We start from the raw sequence: 22,020 nt of genomic DNA on the forward strand, positions 1-22,020 counted from the left end.
AGCTCTGAACTCAGCAACACCCCCAGTTCATGACAATGAGCTTCATACCTTGTTTTTCTTACTCTGCGTGTGCGTGCACACATCAGTGTGTGGTGCGAGGTTCTGCTCTCCACGCTGCCTTATAAGGCTTTACAAGCAGTGACTCACATGGCCCCACATGCTCTATAACAAGAGCAAATATGCATATCTATAATGTTGACAGACAGCTTATGCCTGTCTGTACCCACGTACAATCCCTGGGTATTTTGATCTGCACGCTGTCTGTGTGGGTGAGGGGGTAGAGTCTCTCCTCTTGCTGGCACCATCTCTCTCCTATCTGATGCAGCTCCTGCGTGTGGCTGAGCTATTTCCAACTGATGACTGGGCCTAAAGGAGAAAACAGCTTTGGGGCTTGGAGGACTCTGTAGTCAAAACACCGCTAGCATTACACATCCACACATGTGACTATCAGATCCTGCACTACCTCCAGTCCTATGTAGCGATTTCTCTCTCCGAAGTGCCTATCTGATAGCAACACCGCAGTCAGGGCATCACACTCCTGCTTTACTGCTGCCTGGAACAAAGGGGAAGCATGCCACAGAAAAGGAAGACTGATATCAATCTCTATCTAATATTTCTCTCCATCTCTTGCTCCCTCAATTCATGTATTATAGCATCTCTTTCTGTGTATATGGAAAAATATCCCAAGGCTGAGCCTGATTTTACCCTCAGATGCACATGCAGTTCCCATTAGCATCAATGAGGGCTGCTCATAACTTCCAAATTTGGCCCCAGGCTTGTCAGTCCAGAGAAACAGTGATCTTAGAAGAATCCTGAGAGTCAGAAAACATCCCATGCCAATAATCACCAGCTCATTAAATGTAAATGTTCCTTCTGTATATGTTTGATACCCTTCTCCAGCCTAAAGGACTAAACTTTTGGATGTAAAGACCAGACCAGTGAAATAAGTTCACATCCAGCTGAGCAAAGACTGCATAACAAACTCTTCCCTTTAAAATACCATTTCTGGAGGCCACTTTTTTTTTTTGTTAAATGTCCTCAATTCATTATTCATAGGCTAAAGACTTTTCAAGTTTTCCCCCTCTCCAGCCACACCCTTGGTGTGAAAGTGCTGAAGGAAGGAATGACTTTACATACATTGGAAAACAGCACCATGAATTAATAATACAGTTTAACCAAGTTTGTCTAACATCACTATAATTGAGTTATAAAAATTTCATATCAGAGTTCTTGTCCAGATTCCTCTGGCTAGTTCAAGCAAAGAAGGACAGTGTGTAATACTTACTACTTCCTTAGAAGACAGGAAGCTGTAGAGCGGGAGGGTTTGGCTGGCTTTTTGACTCGCCTGAACCTCTGCAGAGGAGCTTCTCTTTGCCGTGATCTTTGAATGGTGCCAGGAGCGTCTTCGCCGTGTTTTACGCCCTTCCTCCCGAGACCTGGCTCTGTGCCTCCAGGAGACAGGAACAGCCAAAATGTTATTCCTTAGTATTGCAGTAGAGCCCTTTCCCAGCTTCACACCAACCCTTAGCAGGTCTGTGCTAGGACTCTGTGTATGGGAGAATGTCCTTCCACGTGACTGCTCTGTGGAGTCATGAGGGAGAGAAAAGGGATGTTTTGCTTTTCTACTTTAAAAGAAAAATAATAATTTTGCATCCAGGCTTTGGACCTTAACCTCAAATTTCAGCTCCAATGCATGATTTTATGGTGGCTCGAGGCAAGCCATGACCTTCCTGCACCATAGAATGTTCCTATGGTGACACACCTCCAAGAGAAAACACACTCTGCTCTTGCATGAGCACCCCTCCAATTACTGATTGCATTCCTCCCCCCACTGATCCTTAGCTTTTCATAAGAAAATTCCCAGTACTTAGGAGGAGTGAAATAGGAGAGTGGGGGTGGGCTGTTCAAGTGCTTTCAGAGAACATGAAAAATGAAATTATTATGTGTATAAATCACTTGCTATTGCAGCAATGCTGGGTCTAGCACCAGCATCCACTTAGCCGGCCCCAGGATGCATCTGTCATCCAGAAGAGAGATTTTAATCAGGTCAAAGACAATGACTACAGATTGCCACGGGCAAATATATTTCCATTGCTAAGACCATGTTTAAGGGCTTCCTGGGACATCAGCAGTACAAAACCCTTGGGCTGGGGAAGGGACACTAGACTGGAATCAGCTGTCATGGGCTGAGCATCAGCCATAGGGATTAGAAGTGACTGTCAGATCAAAAAGCTGCAGCCACTGCTTCTTGAGGCAAAACCCTTCCATGGCTGAGACCACAAACAGCTCAGCCCCCAGTGTGCAACACTGCTGCTACCAGAATGGGAAGTGGCTGTGCACAGAGAGCCTGTGGGTCACACAGGCTGTGGCAGCCACATCCTTGAGCCCAGCAGGCAGTGCTGAGGACACTGAGCTTGGCAGCAGCGTTACCTGCTCCGGCAGCTGGGGGAGTGGGAGTCGGAGCTCTCTGAGCGAGAGTGGCAGCGGCGATGCCGATGGGATTTCCGGGTGCGCCCACGAGAGCTTTAAGAAGCAGAAAGAAAACCAGAATTAGGTTAGCAAGTGGGGGGATGCAAGAGCCAGCAGCTGAAGGCTGAGGTCGATAATGTTCAAATCAGAAGGGAAGTATGCCTTTTTAAACCAAAGAGATTGGTGTGTGAAACATGACACAGAACATCAATGCATGAGAAATTCTCCGTCCCTTCATCGCTACAGTGACATTTTCCTGAGATCTCTGCTAGCATTTTACACACAAGCTATTAGGTTGGCTCTGTAGCATGCTGTGGGAAGATTTGTGGACAAGCATGTGGGAGTGCAGCAGGCAGCACCAAGACTTTAAAGAGCCATGTGCTTGCCTTTCATCCTACAGCCTATCCTGGAACAGCCAGGTAACTGCCCAAGACCTTCCTGTTGCTGAGCCTTGGGGGAAGCACCATCTCTGTGTGCAACCCATCACAAACCTCCAGCCCTCTCCCTAGTGTTGGCTCCTTGTTAAAGAGCAGGTACAGAAGGACAAGCTCCAAGTGACAGAGTACACTCAGTAGCAGCCAGCCTTCCCCACCCTCTCCAGGTAGGAGCATTTAGCCAGTCCTGTGGGCAGCTCTCGTGGTTGTTGCACAAAGTACAGCATCCTTAAGCACAGCCTGCCTTGTGCATGGCTCCGGCCTAAGAGACAGGACCATTTCCCTTGCTTCTGACAGGTGCCCAGTCACTGGTGCTGCCTTTTCTGACAGGGCCTGAGGACAGTCCTCAGCAAACTGTGTGCAGGGGACAGAGGGCCAGTGCTCTGCTGCAGTTCCTTTGCACCACCAGGCTGTTTCTTATAGATTACCTGGCCCTGCTACCTAAGGGCTATAGTTGTCCATGCCAACAGCTGAAGTCCTGGGTGGAGAGAGCAGGGTGACAGGCTAGCTTTCACCTTCTGTGCCCCATCCCTCCCATCTTTGTTCACCACAGCAGTTAATTTAGGTCTGGAAGCGTTTCCATCTGCTCAGACTGGCATGGCTGTGCCAGCAGGCAAAGCTAACTGTGGGTCAGCTGGTGGGAACAGCCTGACTTCATGGCCACACTACACAAGCACTGACAGCACAAACACAACCTGCTTGGACAGCATTTAGCAAATTGCTGGTATAAAAACTCAGCAAATAATTGCTTGAGAACAGCATCTCCTTTAAGACAAAAGGGCAACCTCCAGGGCAATTCCTTTAACTCTGCTTGGCTGTTTTCTTTGATGCTTTTCACACCCAATGATTCTGTTTTTCTTAAACTTTGCATTTTGGGATCCTCCTTTCTTATTTCCATACAGCTGAAATCAGCAACACTGAACATCTTTCACTCATATGGTGGATTTGTGTGAAAATCCCCATATTTGCCCTTCACCCTTCACCCGCTGCACCAGTCCCTCCAATTTTTCTTCCCTTCCTGCAGAAGGGAAAGCTGGTCCTGTGCGATTTAGATAATCAATCGCTCAATGCAAAGATAAGTCAAAGCAGTGTGATTATACAAAAATCCTCTTGGGATCCATCTGATCCACGCCTGGGAGCAAAAGATTTGCAGAAACTGGGAGTGGCTGAGCTCTGATTTGCCAGCAGAAAAATGAAGCTAAAATGCCTTGGCTGGTTTATCCCCAAAGAGCATTTCCAGCAGCTCTGGTTCCCTGAGGTCAGGGCACACCAGCAGGACATGAATCCTAGCTTTAACTGCACTTTTAGGCTAGGGAGATGCCTCTTTTTACAGATAACCTAGGAAGCCTCTCTTTTACCACTGAGGTTTCTAGGTGCAGGGCAGCCCCCCCAGTCTGAGGGGAAACTGAGCTGAAACCGTGCCTGTTAACTGATGCAGAAATCTCAGTGAAAAGGAGACTCTGCATGCAATGGAGATGGCCTGTGCAGGCAGTATCCCGAGGCCCAGCAAAGCTGACCAGGGGGTCAGTGCCCAAGGTTCAGCCCCAGGACTGTTACCTTGCTCTGAAAGCAGGTCAGAAGTCACAAGTTGCAGTTTCCAGAAGACAGAGAATGAAGGGAAAAACAGAGGCAGCTTCCAGTCCTTCCAGTCCTGAGGAACCCCATTTTATACCATGTCCCTCAAGTATGTGCCCCACAGGACAAGGATTGTGCTCTGATAACACTCCAGGGCCAAACCTCAACACCAGATTTTTGCAAACTCCATCCCCTCCAAGCAATCCCTTCTCTTCCCCTTGACCCTATTCAGATCCTTGGCTGTACTGTACCTCATGGACTTCCTAGAGCAGCAAACCAGGAGTTGCTGATGCCCTTCCCAGTAAGGGAGTGCCAGCCTGACCTTTTGGCAAGTCAGTGTTCAGCCTCTCATGCTGCCCCCATCAAAAAAGCTGAAGCCTTTTCTCTGGACTGGGTGGACAAGACTCTGCACATCTGTGCAAGATGCACAAAGTACAGAAAGAGGTGTCACAAAAGAAAGGCAGAGGAAAGATCTCCAGCCTCTACAAGCCCTTTTCCATTCCAGCAAAACTAGAATTTCTGGTTTTAGCTTCAAAATAATCCTGAGAAATGCTTAGAGCTGTGCCGCAGGTGTTAGCTCCAGGGGCCCCACCACATCAAGCACTTCCTAGCCCCACACTGTGCAGGCAGGGCAGAGAACTCCATGAACCACTACTTACTGTTTTTTGTGTTTTCTTTCTTCCTTTCTCTTACTTTTGGGGCTTGAAGAACTAAATAAGAAATGGCTAATTAATTCGGAGATTTCTGTTCTGATAAAAAGCTGCACAATCACACGTTAATGTTACAGCTCAGTTGCCCAAGAACATGCAGTAAAAATGAAAGGGGTTCATGATTGTCACAGCACAGGGGGTCTGAGTGCCTGCTGACAAATCTGCTTCATGGGCTTGGCCAAAACCCTCAAAGGGATCAGCCAACTTGGTGACTTTGCCTTTTTCCACAGAGTACTTCTTGATAATGTATACACACGTACTGGAATCAGAAGAGCTCTTCCAGTCCACACCTGGGGAGTCACCAGACCCACATGGAATGGGGGGACCCAAGGGGATTCCACAAGGAAACACAGAAGAAATGTCTTCTGCCCCCAGTCAGTGAACATCAACCTTGAAGAGACCATTAAACTCTTATTCTCAGGGACCACCCACGCTCGCTCAACTCTTACCTGTGCCTTCTCTTCTTTGATGACAACCTGCAAGACACAAATATGTACATTGAATACAGGGTCTCACAAAATTGGAAATCTGAGTCCAAGGCAATGTGTTTAGGCTCAAACTGAGCACTGAGAAAAGACCTCATGCAGCACCTGAGCAGAATGGTCCTGCCTCTCCTTTAGCCAGCTGGCGAGGAAGCAACTGAGAAATGCTGGTGTACAGAAGGGACCAGCACACTCTACAAGTAACCGAGAATATGGTCCTCAGGATAACAAATCTTTAGGGAGATCAGATACATCCCCTATCTCTGGTGGGTCCTTTTTCTCTGCTACTGCCTCCAGTTTTGCACTGCATGTAGAGGTGGGTCCATTCCCTGATTTTCTGTATGAAAGACCAAATAGCAGTCAAGGGCAAAATCCTCTCTGTGTAACTCCAGAGCAGTCTCACAGCCAAACCAGCATCGTTGCCTTGTCTTGCCTCCTGGAGCACCCCTGGGATGACATAGGAGACGCTTCCCTCATATAGAACTCCCTGGTGGCACGGAGGACACGTCCCTGCAGCAAGGCCTGGCCTCAGTGCACTGCACACCCCACTGTCTCTCCTCTCAGCCTAGAGCACAACATCCTGCAGAAGACATGGCCTGAAGTCCAGCCTGGAGGGGCAGGGAGTCTGGCAAAGTCCTTTGGGGTCTGTAGCTGAAATGCTACCAGGTGTCTGGAAACAACCCCCACTGGTCACTAATCCTGAATGGTTCATATCATGCTGTCTTATGGGACCAGCTCCAGCTTATCCTTGGCTTGCAGGGGCATAAACGGCTACCAAAAGTTCAAAGCCAGAGTCTCTGACCCAGGACTTCCTTCAGGAGATGGCATGCACAAAAGAGCATAAGAATTCCTCCTTGGGAAGAAATTCTTTTAGAGAAGTTCCTACATTTTTGTCTCTCCTTCTCCCTTGCTCTTTGGAGATTCAAGCTCAACTTTTCACCCTGCTATTCACTTTTGGTAGCTTCTCTCTTTGGTTCAATATATTATAAATACATGAACCTTCTTAGGGAGATGGAATCCACTGTTCTTGTCAAATATTGGTTTAACAGCTGAGAGAAAAGAGTGAAATATTTGCAATTTTAAAATTTAATCATGCTCTTTGAATTAAAAATGGACTTCAGAAGGGGAAGGTGGAAACAGTCACTGGGGCTGGGAGAAGAGATGGGGATGTGGGTGTGGGGAATTGGTCTGAACCTTTTTCTGGTCCTGACACTCTCTGCAGGCTGGGGAGGAAGGGATGGGGACAAGTGCAAGCCCTGAGCGCGGATCCCACTGGCATTCCAGAGGATGGACACATGTGAATAGGACAGCAAGCTGAGGCTCCACAGGCCTCTCAGTGATTTGGCTCGTCCACCTCTGTGTCCCCAAACCCCAACAGTTCATGTTTCTCTGCTTGCACTGGGTGGACACCCCATTCCATGCCCTCCTAGCCTGGAGGGACTCAAGCTATGCCTCCCCTTGGCTGCCCAGTGCTCAGAGCCTTATACCTCTCTGCCCACAGGGACCAACAGCTGCCCAGGCAGCAGTGCCTTCCACCCCTTCTCCAAACCCCCTACAGCCATTACCAGCAGGGAATTACATCTTCAAGGAAAAAAATACCTGTTTCTTTTTCGCTTCTTGGAGCTTTTCTTCTTCTTCTTCTTCACAGGTGAAGGGCTGTAGGAGGGAGACCTGAGGGGGGGGCAGAGGGGCATTAGGGACCACAGGGCTGCTCACAGCCATGCTGGCCACCCCAACACTCACCCCACCACCAGTGGCATCTCCAGGGCAGAGAGTGGCTGGTGCTCCTGGTAGGAGCCCAGGGAGGAGCCTCAACCCAGCTCTGCTGCCATGAGGGGAGGGTGAGAAGATGGCGGCACCTCCCTGGGCTGTGGAACCCCCAGATCCTCACTCCTCCATCTTACACAGACCCTTTTCCCTCACACTGAGCTGAGAGCTGCCATCCCCTCCTGCCCCACACACTGCCATGGCCACCCTGACATCCTTCACTAATCCTTTTCCCTCGTACCCAGCCGAGAGCTGCCATCCCCTCCTGCCCCACACACTGCCATGGCCACCCTCACATCCTTCACACTCTTCCCTCACACCCAGCCAAGGGCTGCCCTGCCTGGCACCTCACACCGCCATGGCTCCCTCATGATGCTCTTCCCTCACACCCAGCCAAGGGCTGCCCTTTCAGTCCCCTCACGTCACCATGGCTCCCTCATGATGCTCTTCCCTCACACCCAGCCAAGGGCTGCCCTGCCCATCCCCTCACGCTGCCATGGCTCCCTCATGACACCCTCCCTCACACCCGGCCAAGGGCTGCCCTGCCCATCCCCTCACACCACCATGGCTCCCTCACACCCGGCCAAGGGCTGCCCTGCCTGGCCCCTCACACCACCATGGCTCCCTCACACCCAGCCAAGGGCTGCCCTGCCTGGCCCCTCACACCACCATGGCTCCCTCACACCCAGCCAAGGGCTGCCCTGCCCATCCCCTCACGCTGCCATGGCTCCCTCATACCCAGCCAAGGGCTGCCCTGCCCGGCCCCTCACGCTGCCATGGCTCCCTCACACCCAGCCAAGGGCTGCCCTGCCCATCCCCTCACGCTGCCATGGCTCCCTCACACCCAGCCAAGGGCTGCCCTGCCCGGCCCCTCACGCTGCCATGGCTCCCTCACCTCCTTCTCTTCTTGCGGCCAGATTTCTTTTTCTTCTTCTTCCCCCGAGCCGGCAGCGGCCGCTCCCCATCACATGAAGGGCTGAGGATGGGGGACAAGACCCAATAAGCATTAAAAATAATAAAAATAAACCCTGCATGGGATCACGTGGGACTCTCTGGCATCCCCACCTCAGGGATGTGGGGCAGCAAGGTCAGTGCTCATGGTGGGCCGAGGGTGTGCGTGTTGCCTCATTACCTTCTAACGAATTATTTAGTCACAGTTTAAACAAACTATCTAATAGAGATATAACAAGACAGCTCCACCACAGCAATGCTGATTATTTAAAACATGTTTGCTGAGGTTAACAACTCCAAAACAGATTTATAGGTTTTGTTGCTCTTTGTAAATATGCTTTAAATAATTAATTGGCATTTAATTTGCATACAGTAATTACTTCAACCAGATGCATCTAACTATAATAAAGACTTGACATGTGTTAAGTAGCAATTGATTAGAAATATATATATATTTATTGAGACTCTATGGTAATTGAAGGAGATATGAATCTCTTATACAGTTGTTAAACCTTGAAAATAAACCCTCCTGCAAATTAATTTCTTCTTTAAACATAAGATGCTGAATTGTGTTATGTTTCAATGAAAAGCAAATACCGTGGTTAATTAATTCAGAGCATTGGGCTGAAAAAAATGACAGATACTCTGTGGCTACTCATTAACTAAAGCAAATGCTTGTAGAGACAGAGGCAGCTGGTGGCATCCCTAGATCAGCCCAAATCAGCCACGTGCATCTCCAAACAGATCCACAGCTCCCTCTGATCCCCCAAATGGATTCAGAACCAAGGTTTGTGGGGGCACAGTGAGCTCCCCAGGGCCTCTGAAAAATCACTGAGGGTGCTGGGCTTGTGCCTCAGTTTCCCCACTTCTCGTCCTGCCCCTGGGAATAGCCAGGAGCAAGGAATGGGTGGAAGCAGCCCTATGGCTGGAGAATGCTGTAAGATCTTCACTACAAAACAGGCTAAAAATTGAGCAGTTTTCTGCAGCAAGAACAAACATTATTGCTAATGAAAGTACTAATGCAGAGCAAACGACACTTTGGAGGGGGGACACTCAGATTCCACCACCCCTCAACACTTGATCATGCAGGGCTTGAATTACCACTGAAATTACACTATCATAAAAACTCAATTGCTTAGTGCTTTTAATGCACTTTGGGAAAAAAAATACAAGTTCTGCAAAATGAAACTGCAGGCTAATGCTTCAGCTGTGAGCTGTGAATAGTGAGTGCTTCTGGTGCATTGAATCCAGTGTGCAGGCACAGCATGGCCCCATGGAGCACTCACATCCTCCTCCTCCTCACTGCTCCTCCCAAGGATTTCAGGGATCAGCAGCAGCACTCTGAGAGGATGTGGCACACCTTGGGCTCAGCGGCCCTTCTACCTCAATGCAGACAGAAATCACGCACTTTTCAGGATGTCTCATTGTCACTAAGCTCAGACACCTGCCTGAAGACACTCAGGGACATGGCTGGACACTGCCACAGCCACGGGAGAGCAGGGAGAAACGTCTAACCATGCAGCCCCAGGCGCTTTCTGCAGAGCCCTTCTCCCTCTCCCCAGATAAAGTCCTTTGTCTTTGATGTGGCAGCTTTCTCCCATGCACTGATCTGACTTCAACTGTTCCTCTACGATTATAATCAAAGTCTAATTAAAAGTGTGCTTTAGATTATTGTTCTGGTTGGCCTGAAATCTGAAGATATGAAATGTGCTTTCTTGCTCTTTCTTTCCAGCATCTTTAACTGAATGGAGAGGCTTTAATCCCAGAGATGGTTGAGCAGGCAGGGCTCAGAGACCCCAGCTGCTTCATTTACAAGGTTTCATTCATTTTTCTCCTCTCAAGTGGTCAGGGACTGACGACAAGCTGATAACGAGGCTGTGTCCTAATGAAGGCAGTGCTGCTGAGCTGATCTAGCATGGAGAGAGGGGAATTGCTGAGGGCGATTCCCAGCAGACCTGGTAGTGCAGAGGAGTGCTGGCAGACTCTGAAAGAGGCTGTAGGAGCAAGCCCAGGAGTAGAAACGAACTGCAGGTTTGTCCCTGCAAACTCACACAGGGATTTCATGCAATTACACGTTTTCTGCACAGACACAGAGCCATTGACGCCACCCCCAGCTCTCACAGACCCCAGAGAGGCTGAGTAATCATCCACGGACACCTCCCCTGCCACCCCCGTGTCCCAGGGTGGCCCCGCTGACGGCCCTGGCTCGTACCTGCGTGACCTGCTGTGGGCACGGTCTCGTCTGTCCCTCCCCTTGGCACAGCCATTGGTGCTGGCAGGCTCCCTGACCACGCAGCTGCTCAGCTTCTCGGGCCGTCTGTCCTCCACAGGGCACGGCAGGCAGCTGAGCGTCCCACTGCCGGGGCAAGAGGTGACAAAGAGCCATCAGGAGCTGTCCCTTCAGCTGGGGTGATTCCCCACGTCCTGGGGAATCTCCTTTCCCTTTTGCAGGTAGGAGCTGTGCAGCTGTGAAGGAGAGCTGCAGGTTGCTCTCGGTGCTCGGCTCTGTGGTGGGAAGTGCTCCCACAGGGCTCTGGAACGCCCTGCTCCCAAGCCAAGCTGCACCCCAGCCCAGGCATGCTGTGCTCATTGTTCAGGCAGAGATGCCACGAGCATCGTACAGCCAAGGAGCAGCTGGACAGCACAAGGCCAGATCCAATCCAATGGGAACAAAAACCAGGAGCCACTCAGGACATCTTCACCTGAATTGAGGGATTTAGATCACCAGCTCTGCAGAGACAGCACAGATTTTGCACTCCGACAGAAAAAAACCCAACCCTTTCCCATTTCAAAGGAAGTTCTTCAAACCTGCTAATGCCTTGATAACACCTTGCTACACATCCTCATCCTTGAGGCTGGCTGCAGACTCATCCATCTGGCTGCAGACTTCCTACAAATAAGGTGCTGGGCTTATGAACACGCCTGGTCCTGCTGACAGCTCAACCTTGAGAACCTGGGACAGCCCAGCAGAGTTAAGGAGACCACCTGGGCCAGGTCAGTGCCTGCAAGAGCCCTGGGAGCTGGCAAGGAGCAGAGCAAAGGCAGGGAAAGCCTGGAGGGAGTGGTTTCTAAGAAATACTGGGGCTTGTGCAAACTGAAATGGAGAAAAGAAGCTGCTGAGTGGAGAAAACAAACCCAAACAAGTCTGCGTGCAGACACTCAGGAGGAAAATAAATAGGTTTCTAGGCCCTGCAGATATTTATTTCAAAGAATGAAAAGATTAATGAAAAGCCATAAACCATACCCAGCAGGGGTGCTGAAAACACTGGGGTTTAGTGTCATCCAGAGCATTATGGAATAGATAAAGCAAACGTGAGCGTGTCCAGGCCCAACCACACTATGGACTGATATCCAGGGTAGGCTGGGCTCAACTGGCACTAAAAGTGTCCCCATTTCTTCCCATTACCATTTTAAAGCCAATCCCAGGACTGGGCTGTGGGCGCCACTTTAGGGTCAGCTCTGCAAAGTCCTACGGCTGTGTCTGTCACCAGGCCTACCTCTTCTCCTTGGAAAGCAACACTCTGGAGCCCTCAGGCCATGTGGATCCCAGCAGAGCAGGGGGAGGCTGGGATGTCCCCCTGCTAGCCCTGCAGCCACAGTGAAAGATGTTTTGGCTGCAGAGCCCACCACAGCCATCACACATGGGCTGTGGAGACAGGAACAAGGGCCAGGGCCAGGTGTTTGCTGCACATCTGGGTGTTAAGTGGGGGCAGGAGGGTGGTTAAAGAGCAATGACATGTTAAAAAAGCCCCAGTTAGGCATGGCCAGAGCCTTGCATGCCCCAGGGAACATCCTGCTGCCTGCCTGAGGCATGAATACCACTCCTTAGGGTTGGAGTTGGCACAGGAGCACCTGCAGAAGGGTCACCCCTCTCTTCCCACCTCTCAACAAGCATCCGCTTTCTCTAATAGCCAGCTCCTCCTTGAAGCCCATTTGGTAATGCCTTAACATTTAAGGATATGCACAGCCAAATAAAAGGAACAGGGATCAGTGGGGGGAAGCCGGGTGAAATGTTTCTGGCCCAGAACATGCAGGAGGTGAATAATCCCTTTAGCTTTAAAAAGCCTGTAATAAATCCCCAAGTCGCTTTCCAACATCTCCATTATTTTTAACCATCCAGGAAGCTACAGGGTTAATCATTTTCTGTGTGCCAGCTAATTGGCTTGTGGCCTTTCCCAAACCCCTTTTAAGAACAGCCTTCCGAGGCTCAATCATTAGGATCCATTAAAAATGTCCCCAAATTAATGACCTGTGCAAAGTCTGAGCTGGATGCACTCCAGCAGCAGAGGCAGGAGGGATCCTCCCCAGGCTGGCAGCAGGTGGGAACACCATTGCCAGGACCTGGGCATAGCAGGTGACATCCTTGTCACCCAGCCTCTGATGGGATTTCCAGGTCCTGGGGTTAAAACATATTGGCCTCGAGGCAATCAAGGACTCCTGTCCTGCAACATGCCAGGAACCATTTCTTCTGGGCTTGGAAGTAATTATTGATGGAAATAATTATTCTCCAATTCCATCAAAGGCTGGCTTACATTCAACTCCATGTTTTCCTCTGATGGATGCTGAGAGTCACTAATGCTTTAAACTGGCTGGTAATCCCCTGGTGTGGAGCTCCATAGACATTGATTGAATATATATATTTTTTTTCTTTTCTTATTGTCTTTCGTGTCTTTCACAACTGATATAAAAGTGATGCAGTTTGGTGTGAATGATCTCTGTGGCCTCAAAGGAGGGATTATCACACCTTCCCTGCTGTTTGTGCCTGCAGCAGAAAGGAAGAAGCCTCTGTGGGTGTTTTTGCTGGAGCTGGCCCAGGGAGAGCAGTGGGGATGCTCGGCGGGATGCTGCTGGGACCACGGGATTCACCAGCCCAGGGGCTGTGCCTGAGGAGGCAGGAAGGAGGCAGGAGGGATGCCCTGCTGGGGTGCAGCACTGCTCCAGCACTCCTAATGAGGCACACAGCCTCTCTCCCCACTGTGTTGGTTGCATGTTAGTCCCTAAGGATGCACTCACTCCTGGCTACGGGCATTCAGACCAGGACAAGGCAGCTGTCCACCCATCCCACCTGCCCTCCAAGCTTCTCCATTTCCACTTGGCAATTCAATCACTTGCACTTGTTTTTCTTTTCCCTTTCTTTCTCCTGTGCAGAAACCCAGCCTATCCATCAGACCTGTCCAGAAGCAGCACAGCTGCTCCTGATGGGAGACCCCCCACAGCAGGGCACCTGTGGGCTGCCTGCCACCCACTCCGTGCAGAAAATGCCCTGTGCAGCCACCCACCACAGTTGGCTCATCCTGTCCCTTCCCCTCCCAGCAGTCTCTGGTCCAGGAGGGGTTTTTTGGCTCATGGCAAATTTTGCCAATGCTGCAGTGGCTGGAAGAGAAGCAGCAGGCACACAGTGCCTTCAACTCTCCACCAGCACAAGCCTCTCACAGCCCAGGCTGCCCACCTGCACACCGTGGTGCCAGATTTGGGCTCTCACATGTATTCCCTCTCTAACAGAATGTGCTGGCAGCACAGGGTAATGATCTATTGCCTACCCCAATACAAACGATGCAGGAAAGGTCACTGATGGGAAGGAACCCAAACATTCCTTATTTGAAGATGGATGAAACCACCATAAACCTCCACTATGGCCACACGGAGGAGAAGGGATGGGGGGCTTTTTGCTGCTGGCAGTGCTCTGAGGCCAGCCCACTCTGCCTCCCTTGCCTGGGGATGTCACCCCCAGTGTGTGACCATGGAGACCAGTTAATGACTGCCCTTGCCCACGGACAGATCCTGGCACTGTTGACAGAGGACTGGACAAAGGCACAAAGAGTTTGCTGCCTCAGGGAGCAAACTCCCAAACCATGCCCATCCCCCCATCCTGGGCTGCCATGCTGCCTGCCACGGCCAAATGCTGTCTCGTCAGGCCATGAAGTGTGGCACTTGGTGACGCACGCTGCTCAGGGAGCTGGGCCCAGCGACACCTGTGACCCCTGGCCAGCAGTGACAGCAGTCAGGGGGGTTTGCTGTGCATTTGACATTCCCTGGGTGCTGCCATCCTGGGCACTGCCCTCCCCTGCCCACAGGCTCCTGTGTCCCAGCCCAGCTTCCCTGGCCCTGCAGCTGTATCCTGCCACAAACTTTCCATCAATCAGCCTTTCCCTGCAGTAACTCGTCTCAAGAGGAGACAAAAGCAGGAAAATTGTCTCCCTGTGACCTTTCAGCTGCCGGACTGTGGCACCGGACCATCTCCGCACTCAGTTGTGTTGTCCCTCACCTCCATGGGATGGACCCCAGCAGTTCCAGCCTTTGGTGGCCTTGTGCAGCCCCTGTGTCCTTCCCAGCTGCCCTGCAAGCAGCAGTGTTGCAGTAAGCAAACTAGGGCTGGACCATGCTAGCCAAGCAGTTATTGGAGATTTTTTTTATCCTTTATTTTCCTTTGCATATGCAGCTGGGTTGGGTGCTGGATGCACAAGCACTTCAGAGGCCCTGGGCACTGAGTGCACTTGGCAGACCTGCACTGACAGCACTTCCAAGGTCAGAGGATTTGGGACAGGCAATACAGAAACTTTATTACATTCCCTGCTTCAGCCTTAGCTGGCTTCATATTCCCATCATCTCTACACCCCTCAGTGAAAAGGCAGGAGCAGCTTCAGCCAACCAAACCCCCCAAACAAAAAAGGCTAAAACACCTCTGATGAGCCTAAAAGCTGTGAATGTTTCACTGACATTAAATGATGAAGGATGGACCCCTTGTCTGGAACTGGGAACATCAGGATATGGCATCCTGAGGGGAGGCTGCAGAAACTCCTGTGCCTGCAGCTGCTTGCACCAGGGATGTTCTTGCCACTTCTCCTGAGTAACATGCAAAAAGTGCATGGACAGGTGATGGAATATCCCATCTTTCCTCTCCTTTCCTCACCTGGAGGTTTTGGCCGTGCAAGAGAGGGCAGTGGAAGGTCAGGATCCCGCTCTCCCACATCCCTGCACTCTCTGGCACAGCCACATCACGTGTGCTTCTGCCCTGGGCTCTAGTGAGGGTGATCTGAGCTGCTCAAAGTGTTTCTAAAATCCACTCATTGGGCTGAGAAGCCTTTTGGCACTGGCAAAATGAGTCTGTGATTTTCTCTCTCGCTCTCTGGCTTTGCTTATCTGATTGAAAAAGAAAATGGTCAGACTATTCCCTTGTCCTCCGAGAGGGAGGGGACAGAAAAGACTGTTGTAAAGACATTTACCAGCAAAAACTCCAGCAGATGTGTTTATGTAAAGCTCTTTGAAATACGCACTAAAAATACCTCTTCAAAATTAGGAGATGGGGAATATTGTGAGTACTTCCCACAAGCACACACGTACACACACAAACACCCATGGCAGGTTCTTTGCCCTCCTCATTCAACCCATTATTATTAGTGCAGCAGGAGCCCTGCAGTTTGTTATTGAAAATTATAATAGCAAATCACCAAGATATTTTCCTTGATTACACAGACTCCAAGCCAGTTCAATTTTAATCTTCTCCCTGCTATTTTTTTCTGTGTATCAGCAGAGGCACCAGCTGCAGAAAGGCACGTGGGTTTCTTGAGGCAGTTCAAACGCACAAGAGAAACACAATTCTGCACTATACATTTTTCATAAGATTTTTGCCAGTTGTGACTTTCCTCCCCCTCCTGCTCCTGGGAACCCTGTGTCCTGGCACAAGTTTGGATGCGGCTCCTTTTCCTTCTTACACTCCAGAAAGGTTTAACGACCGCTCTCGGCACATCCCGGGCCAAAAAAAGCAGCTTGGCTCTTTCTTTTCCAGCCGTTGATTTAGTATGCATGGTTGGATCAGAACAGAGGAGCTTCCCCGCTGGAAGAGGCCCCGGTGGCGGCACAGGATCAGTGCCAGATGCTCCGGGGGATGCTGTGAGGTGGCAGCCCACGGGGAGGGCTCTGTCCCGGGCACCAGCTGGCAGCGGCGGCGGCTCCTGCTGTGCAGCAGGCGATGGACAATCCCCGCAGAGGGAAAACTCCACGGGGGAAAGCGATGCCTCCACGGATCGCCTTCTTAGGCAGGCTCAGGCACGAGGGTGAGCATAGCCTCTCCCTGCTGCCCACGGCTCGGTCTCCTCCTCCCCAGGGGCACCAGGAGCGCCATCCCCCGTCTCTCCCTTCCTTCCTGAGCACCTTGCAGGGCTCCGTGTCCCTTTCCCTCGCTGCCAGCGACCCAGGATGGCCCTGCTGACTGCCTGCCGGCGACAACAGCGAGAAACCTGAGGAATATGGCACATGGTCACATTGTTTCTAAAGAAAACCTGGACTGCTGCCCCATCTCGAACGGTTTCTGCGGCATCTTGCGCCTCCCACGCTGCCGGCTCGGGGGTCCCTGCGGAGCTTCCTGCCCGTCAGCACCGGCATGCTGCCGGGCCGGGCTTGCTCGCGGGGGGACAATCCTGTGCCTTTCCTGTCCTCAAATCCTCCTCCTTAGACAAACACCCTGCGGGTTCCCATGTCTGTACAGCAGCCAGTCTTCTCCTCCATCAGGAAATATGACGAGAGGAGCTTCGGCCGTTTCACGTGCCCGCAAATGCAGACGAAAGTGCTGACGTGCTGCCTCATGGCACAGCGATCTGGCACGTCCCGGATCCATGTTCTGGGGGACACCAGGCTCCTGGGTGACCCAGAGGCCTGGGGCTACGAGCTTAGGCTAAACCACACCATAACGCCACAGCCGCTCTCCTCCCAGCTGGCCCCAAACAGCACTCCTGGCTCCTTTCCTTGCCATCACCCTCAGGCAGCCTGCAGCAGCCATGAAGGGGGTGAGCTGACAGCCAGGCATGGGGGCAACCTGGAACAGCCCTTGCAGAGCTTGTGATTAGGAAAAGTCTGGATCTGAGCTCACATTTCCCATTAAACAGTTGCCCACAAGCGGCACAGGGCAAAACCAAGCTGGGCAAGGGTCAGGACCCAAGGACTGGGAGGGAGCCCAGAGGCTGTGGTTGGGCACTTCTCAACACAGCACGGGGAGCCAGAGGCTGAGGATGATGCTTAAAGCTTTAGGAAGGGTTTAACAACAACAACAACATAAAATTAATTCATGGATGTCCTAGAAAAGAAGTGCTCTGGCACTACCTGCAATATGATCAGGCTGGAGAGCACCTTCACACCCAAGGGGCTGCACAATGCCAGCCTCTGCTCCTGGGACCATCAGATGTGCCTGCTCCCCCTATTGTCCAAACTCTGTGCTATTTGGCATGGCAAATAGCAGTGAAATAGTGAATTTGCCAATAACAACTCATTAAATTTTAATCAAATAGGGAATGGTAAGCACACAGTTACCCACAGCTCCTGGGAGCACTGAGAGATCACTTTAAAAATAAATTAGTAATGAGGCACTGTGGAAGCAGCAAGGAGGTGGCTGGAGAAGATCCACTTGGAGCAGCAGTGCTTTCTTTGCCACTCACATGAAGTTTTTCCTCCTCTCCCTTAGTCTTCTTCCATTGAATTGTCACTGGAAAAGGGGAGAACACACTGGAGGTCCCAACACTCAGCTTACTCCAAGAACACAACCTGGTCATGCAGCTGCCACCTGCCTGCAGAGCTGCCCTGGAAATGCCTCTGGTTGAGACCATCTGCTGCCCCATCCATCCACCCAGGCTGGGGACAGGGACACTCAGGTCACCACATGCTGTTCATAAACCAGCCCCATGTGCCAGAACACAGGCATGGTGCTCAGTAGCCTGTGGCTTCAGAACAGTGATTCCCAAGGGCTCAGCTTGAAATGACTACAGCATTAAAAAAATTCTCAAATCCTCCAGGACAGACTCAGGCGAGCAGCCAAATGGATGTCCCCAACTTGGGTGCCAAATGGGTGTCCCCAACCAGGGCATCACCTGGGCAGGGTCTGGTGAGGAGGGGTTCCCTGGCCATCCTTCTCTTTGGGACTTGTCTCCTGAACATCCAGCCCCTTGTGATGTACAGGGCTGCACTGCCAGGGCCACCCTGGGGCTGGGAGGTCTCCATGACACCGTGAGGAGCAGATGTCACCACACAGAGAAGTGTGGGCAGAAATTAGCTCCCGTGGAAAGGAATTTAACAACGGATTTCTGCTGCTGAGCAATGAGCCTGCAGCGATCCCAGCCCAGCAGGGGATGTGGAAAGTGGACTTTAAGCTCTCACCCTCACTTGCTGACAGGGGCTTTTTGTGGCCAAAAAGGGCCTTTGCCTCCCTGTGTGTGCAGTGACAGCTGAGCTGGGAAGCTCCAAAACTGCAGCTTCATGGGTGGGAGTGTTTGGTTTGACTCCAATCCTCTTTCTCTGTAACACTCCCTGGTCCTGTGGGAAACACCTCAGTGGTCAGGCTGCCTGCCCAGGGAGGACTGGTGAGGAGGTTTTGAGTAAAGGAGAGTTTCTGGAAGGGAAGACAGGGCCTTTTCTCCTCTCACTGTGCTCCAAGGTGGAAAAGGTTGGTATAGCTGTGCCATCGCTGCCACACACAGGGCTGTGGGATGCTCAGTGCTGAGTGGGACTCAGAGCCAGAAAGAAACCTCCTGTCTGCTCTCAGGTCCCCAACCATCCACACCACCCTGCAACTCTGGCCATTGTTTTAAATCATCACACAAAAGAAAAGGGGAGGTATTTGTCTGCTTGCTGCTTCCTAGGGGGAGGATTTGGAAGAGGCAGGTGAGTCCCCGTGGCAGACCCTGCCAGGACGGGCTGCAGAGAATCATTTCAGTTTCCACCCCATCCATCTTTAATTGGGTGTAATAATAATTTTATTGCTTGCTGGGATTTGTGAGGCTGAACTAATATTTGTAAAATGCTTTGCTATCCTCAGCTGAAAGGCAATCCAGAGTGGCAAAGCCCTGGTGTTACTCACATTTGGATAATCCAGAATTATTCATAAACAAAATCAAGATTATGCAAATATATTCATTAGTTCTCAGAATACCTCCAGGAAAATAGGAGAATTAGTTTTGTTAACAATTATGTATTATGTAAGTGTGTGTCTAAGCACGCACAGCCCCGGTGCTGGGGCACATTTGCCTGGGACTCATCCCGGGATCCCAGAGGGATGGAGAACAAAGGTTTGGCCTGTACAAAGCTACCACCTCAATTTTGGGATATCCTGATGCCCCACAGCAAATGACAGCACACAGCACAGAGTCCTGTGCCCTGCCAGGATCCCCCTGGCTGCCCTCCTGACACCCCCAGTATCCCTCTGTACCCTCACACACAGCCCATGTGTGAGCACCACCACCTTACCCCTCAAACCAGCCTTCCCTACCCAAATGAGGGCTTTCACAGTACATTCAGGGCCAAGAGGCTGTAGATTTGGGATCCGGAGGCAGCCCCCTCACCCAGGGCCTGCCCTTTGTGCCCAGCACAAGCCCTCACATGATGCCAGCTTGTGCCCAGCCTGGCTTTCTGCAGTGTGTGACCATCTATTTGGGATGTGCTGGGAAATGGGAGATAAAGATGCAGTGAAAATACTGCATGGTTTAATTAATGCCACATGCCTTTCACTCTATAGGTTGTGTGGATGGTTAATTATTTTTATAAAGAAAATAATTAGTCCCAATCAAGGCAGAAGCTCTCCAGAATTACAGCTCATTAACCGCTCTCACATTTTTCTGTTCTATAAAAAGTCATGTGGTGCTGATGAAGATTATAGACCCTTGAAATCAGCATTAAATACAAATTCAGACAGTGTTACCATCCTATTACTATCAACTGCATCGACTTGGCTTCGGTAATTGCAGCTGGAGACGAAGGGCAGGGATTTCTGCTCCACACAATCTCTGGAAACAAGCACCCTGCCCATCAGCTTGCCGCAAACAATGTGACACCAAGCCCTGGCTTGGCTGAGTGCAGCCCTGAGGAGATGACAGCCGCCAAGGAGAAAGGGAAAAGCTCTGCTGGGCATGTGAAGATGAGGAGTGCTCAGGGTTGCTTCAGCTCCTGTTTGCAGTGGGGCTGCTCCTGCACACGGCAGGAAGCACCCTCAATCTGCCCTTTGGCACAGCCACCAGTCCAGTGGATGCAAAGGGCCAGGAAATGCAGAGGGGACAAGGAGCGACCTCTAAGCAGTGGGATTATCCTCCTGGGACATGGGGAAAGTAGGACATGGGGGGATGCTCTTGCCAGGGATGGGGGAGCATCTGCAAACATCTCCCTCTGGGCTGTGCTAGTCCAGGCACTGGTCCAGTTCCATTGAACGTGGCAGAGCTCTCACTCAAAGCCTAATTGAAAGAAATCACAGCACATTAAAGGGAGTTCAGGTCAAATCAATACCAACATGCCGGGGAGGGCAAGCAGGGGGAGCGGGGCACTGGTGAAGTCCCAGTGCCAGCTCTGCAGCAGGGCACAGGCTGTGTCCACAGGCTCCACTGCCTGCTTTTCCACCACGGGCAGGTGAGGTGACACCCTTGTCCTCTGCTCTGTGCAGGACAAAGCTGGCAGCAACACAGGCCAAGGGCTGGCTGTGGCAGCCAGCAGTGGGGAGGGGTAGGGGAGCTTGGGTCCTTAGGATCCTGCTTTTTAGTTTCCATTAATCAGGGATGGATGTGCCCTGGGTGGCATTCACAGCCCAGAGAGCAGGCAGCCAGCACTATGGACCACGAGCCTCCACTGCAAAATTAACCCAGCCGTACCCGAGGCACATCTCCCGTGCACAGAGCCCTTGGGCATCTGAGCCCTCTTGGGGAGATGGGGAAACTGGGGCTCTGGGTGGAAAAAAGCATTTGTGGTGAACTCCTGAGGCAATGGGGGAGTAACTACTGCCACGAGGCAGCACATAGCAGGAGCTAAACCCTCCACTGGCACGTGCTGCCAGCGTTGTGCCTTTGGCACCTGGCCCTGCAGGTGCAGAGATGCTCCACACTCACAGTGAGGGCAGGGATAGACACAGGGACCCTGGCAGCCTAGACTCACCAAAACATCCAAAACCCCTCCAAAACATATGAAGAACATCCTTCACCTTCACTGGCTGCTGACTCACATGTGGGAAGTATTTGGGCGAGCACAAGCACTGGTCCAAAACCACAACAACAACAACTTCTCCAGCCACCAGACAGAACTGAATCCCTTCATTTGGGGACGTCCAGGGATCTTAGGGGAGATGCAGCCAACATATCCTGTACCCTGCAGAGCTCAGCCCCACACAGGGACTCCCAGGGGCCAGAGGAGGTCACCAGGAGACCAAGATTAGGAGACACAGAGCACAGCCAGGCCCACAGCCCATGGGTCCCACCATGGCTCCCAGCAGGTCAGGCTGCAAAGCTCCCCATTTCAGGGGTTACACCACAGCTGCCTTTGTTCCTCCTCCACTGGTGGTACCCACCCAGACCCCCTGCACCTCCCTCTCCGTGGCATTATCCTCCTCCCCTCTGCTCCCTTGGCCCTGCACCATCACCCTCTAACCCTGCCAAGGTGTGGCTGATGGGCAGACAAAGGCAGGGATGGGGTGGAGTTGAGGGATGACCATGGAGGCTGTCCCACACATAGGGAAGGGCAGGTGACACATGACAAATTTTGTTGCTTTGGGGCTTTATTTGCTGTAAGCTGCCAGTCTTGGAATTTTCTGGAGCATAAAAACCCCATCCCTTCAAAGAAGTGCTGAAGCCAGTTGTCTTGCTTGTCCCCATCACAACAATCCTGACCAGGCTC

General features: G+C 51.4%; 1 protein-coding gene across 4 annotated transcripts in view; it reads right to left on the reverse strand.

The window, feature by feature from the left end:
* The window catches only part of SRRM4 (serine/arginine repetitive matrix 4), a 42,246-nt gene that overhangs the window by 12,432 nt on the left and 7,794 nt on the right, over positions 1–22,020 (reverse strand). For 2 of the 4 annotated variants that reach the window (XM_038152587.1, XM_038152585.1), the window contains exons 2-8: positions 10,601–10,744; positions 8,333–8,413; positions 7,270–7,341; positions 5,638–5,664; positions 5,138–5,188; positions 2,431–2,523; positions 1,286–1,448 (exon numbers count right to left, since the gene is read on the reverse strand). In XM_038152587.1, the coding sequence (XP_038008515.1) occupies positions 1,286–1,448; positions 2,431–2,523; positions 5,138–5,188; positions 5,638–5,664; positions 7,270–7,341; positions 8,333–8,413; positions 10,601–10,744 (631 nt within the window). The remainder of the gene's footprint in view (positions 1–1,285; positions 1,449–2,430; positions 2,524–5,137; positions 5,189–5,637; positions 5,665–7,269; positions 7,342–8,332; positions 8,414–10,600; positions 10,745–22,020) is intronic. The other 2 variants (XM_038152586.1, XM_038152588.1) reach the window with 2 other exon arrangements.

This window comes from Motacilla alba, chromosome 15, assembly GCF_015832195.1.
Source record: "Motacilla alba alba isolate MOTALB_02 chromosome 15, Motacilla_alba_V1.0_pri, whole genome shotgun sequence".
NCBI classification, from domain to species: domain Eukaryota; kingdom Metazoa; phylum Chordata; class Aves; order Passeriformes; family Motacillidae; genus Motacilla; species Motacilla alba.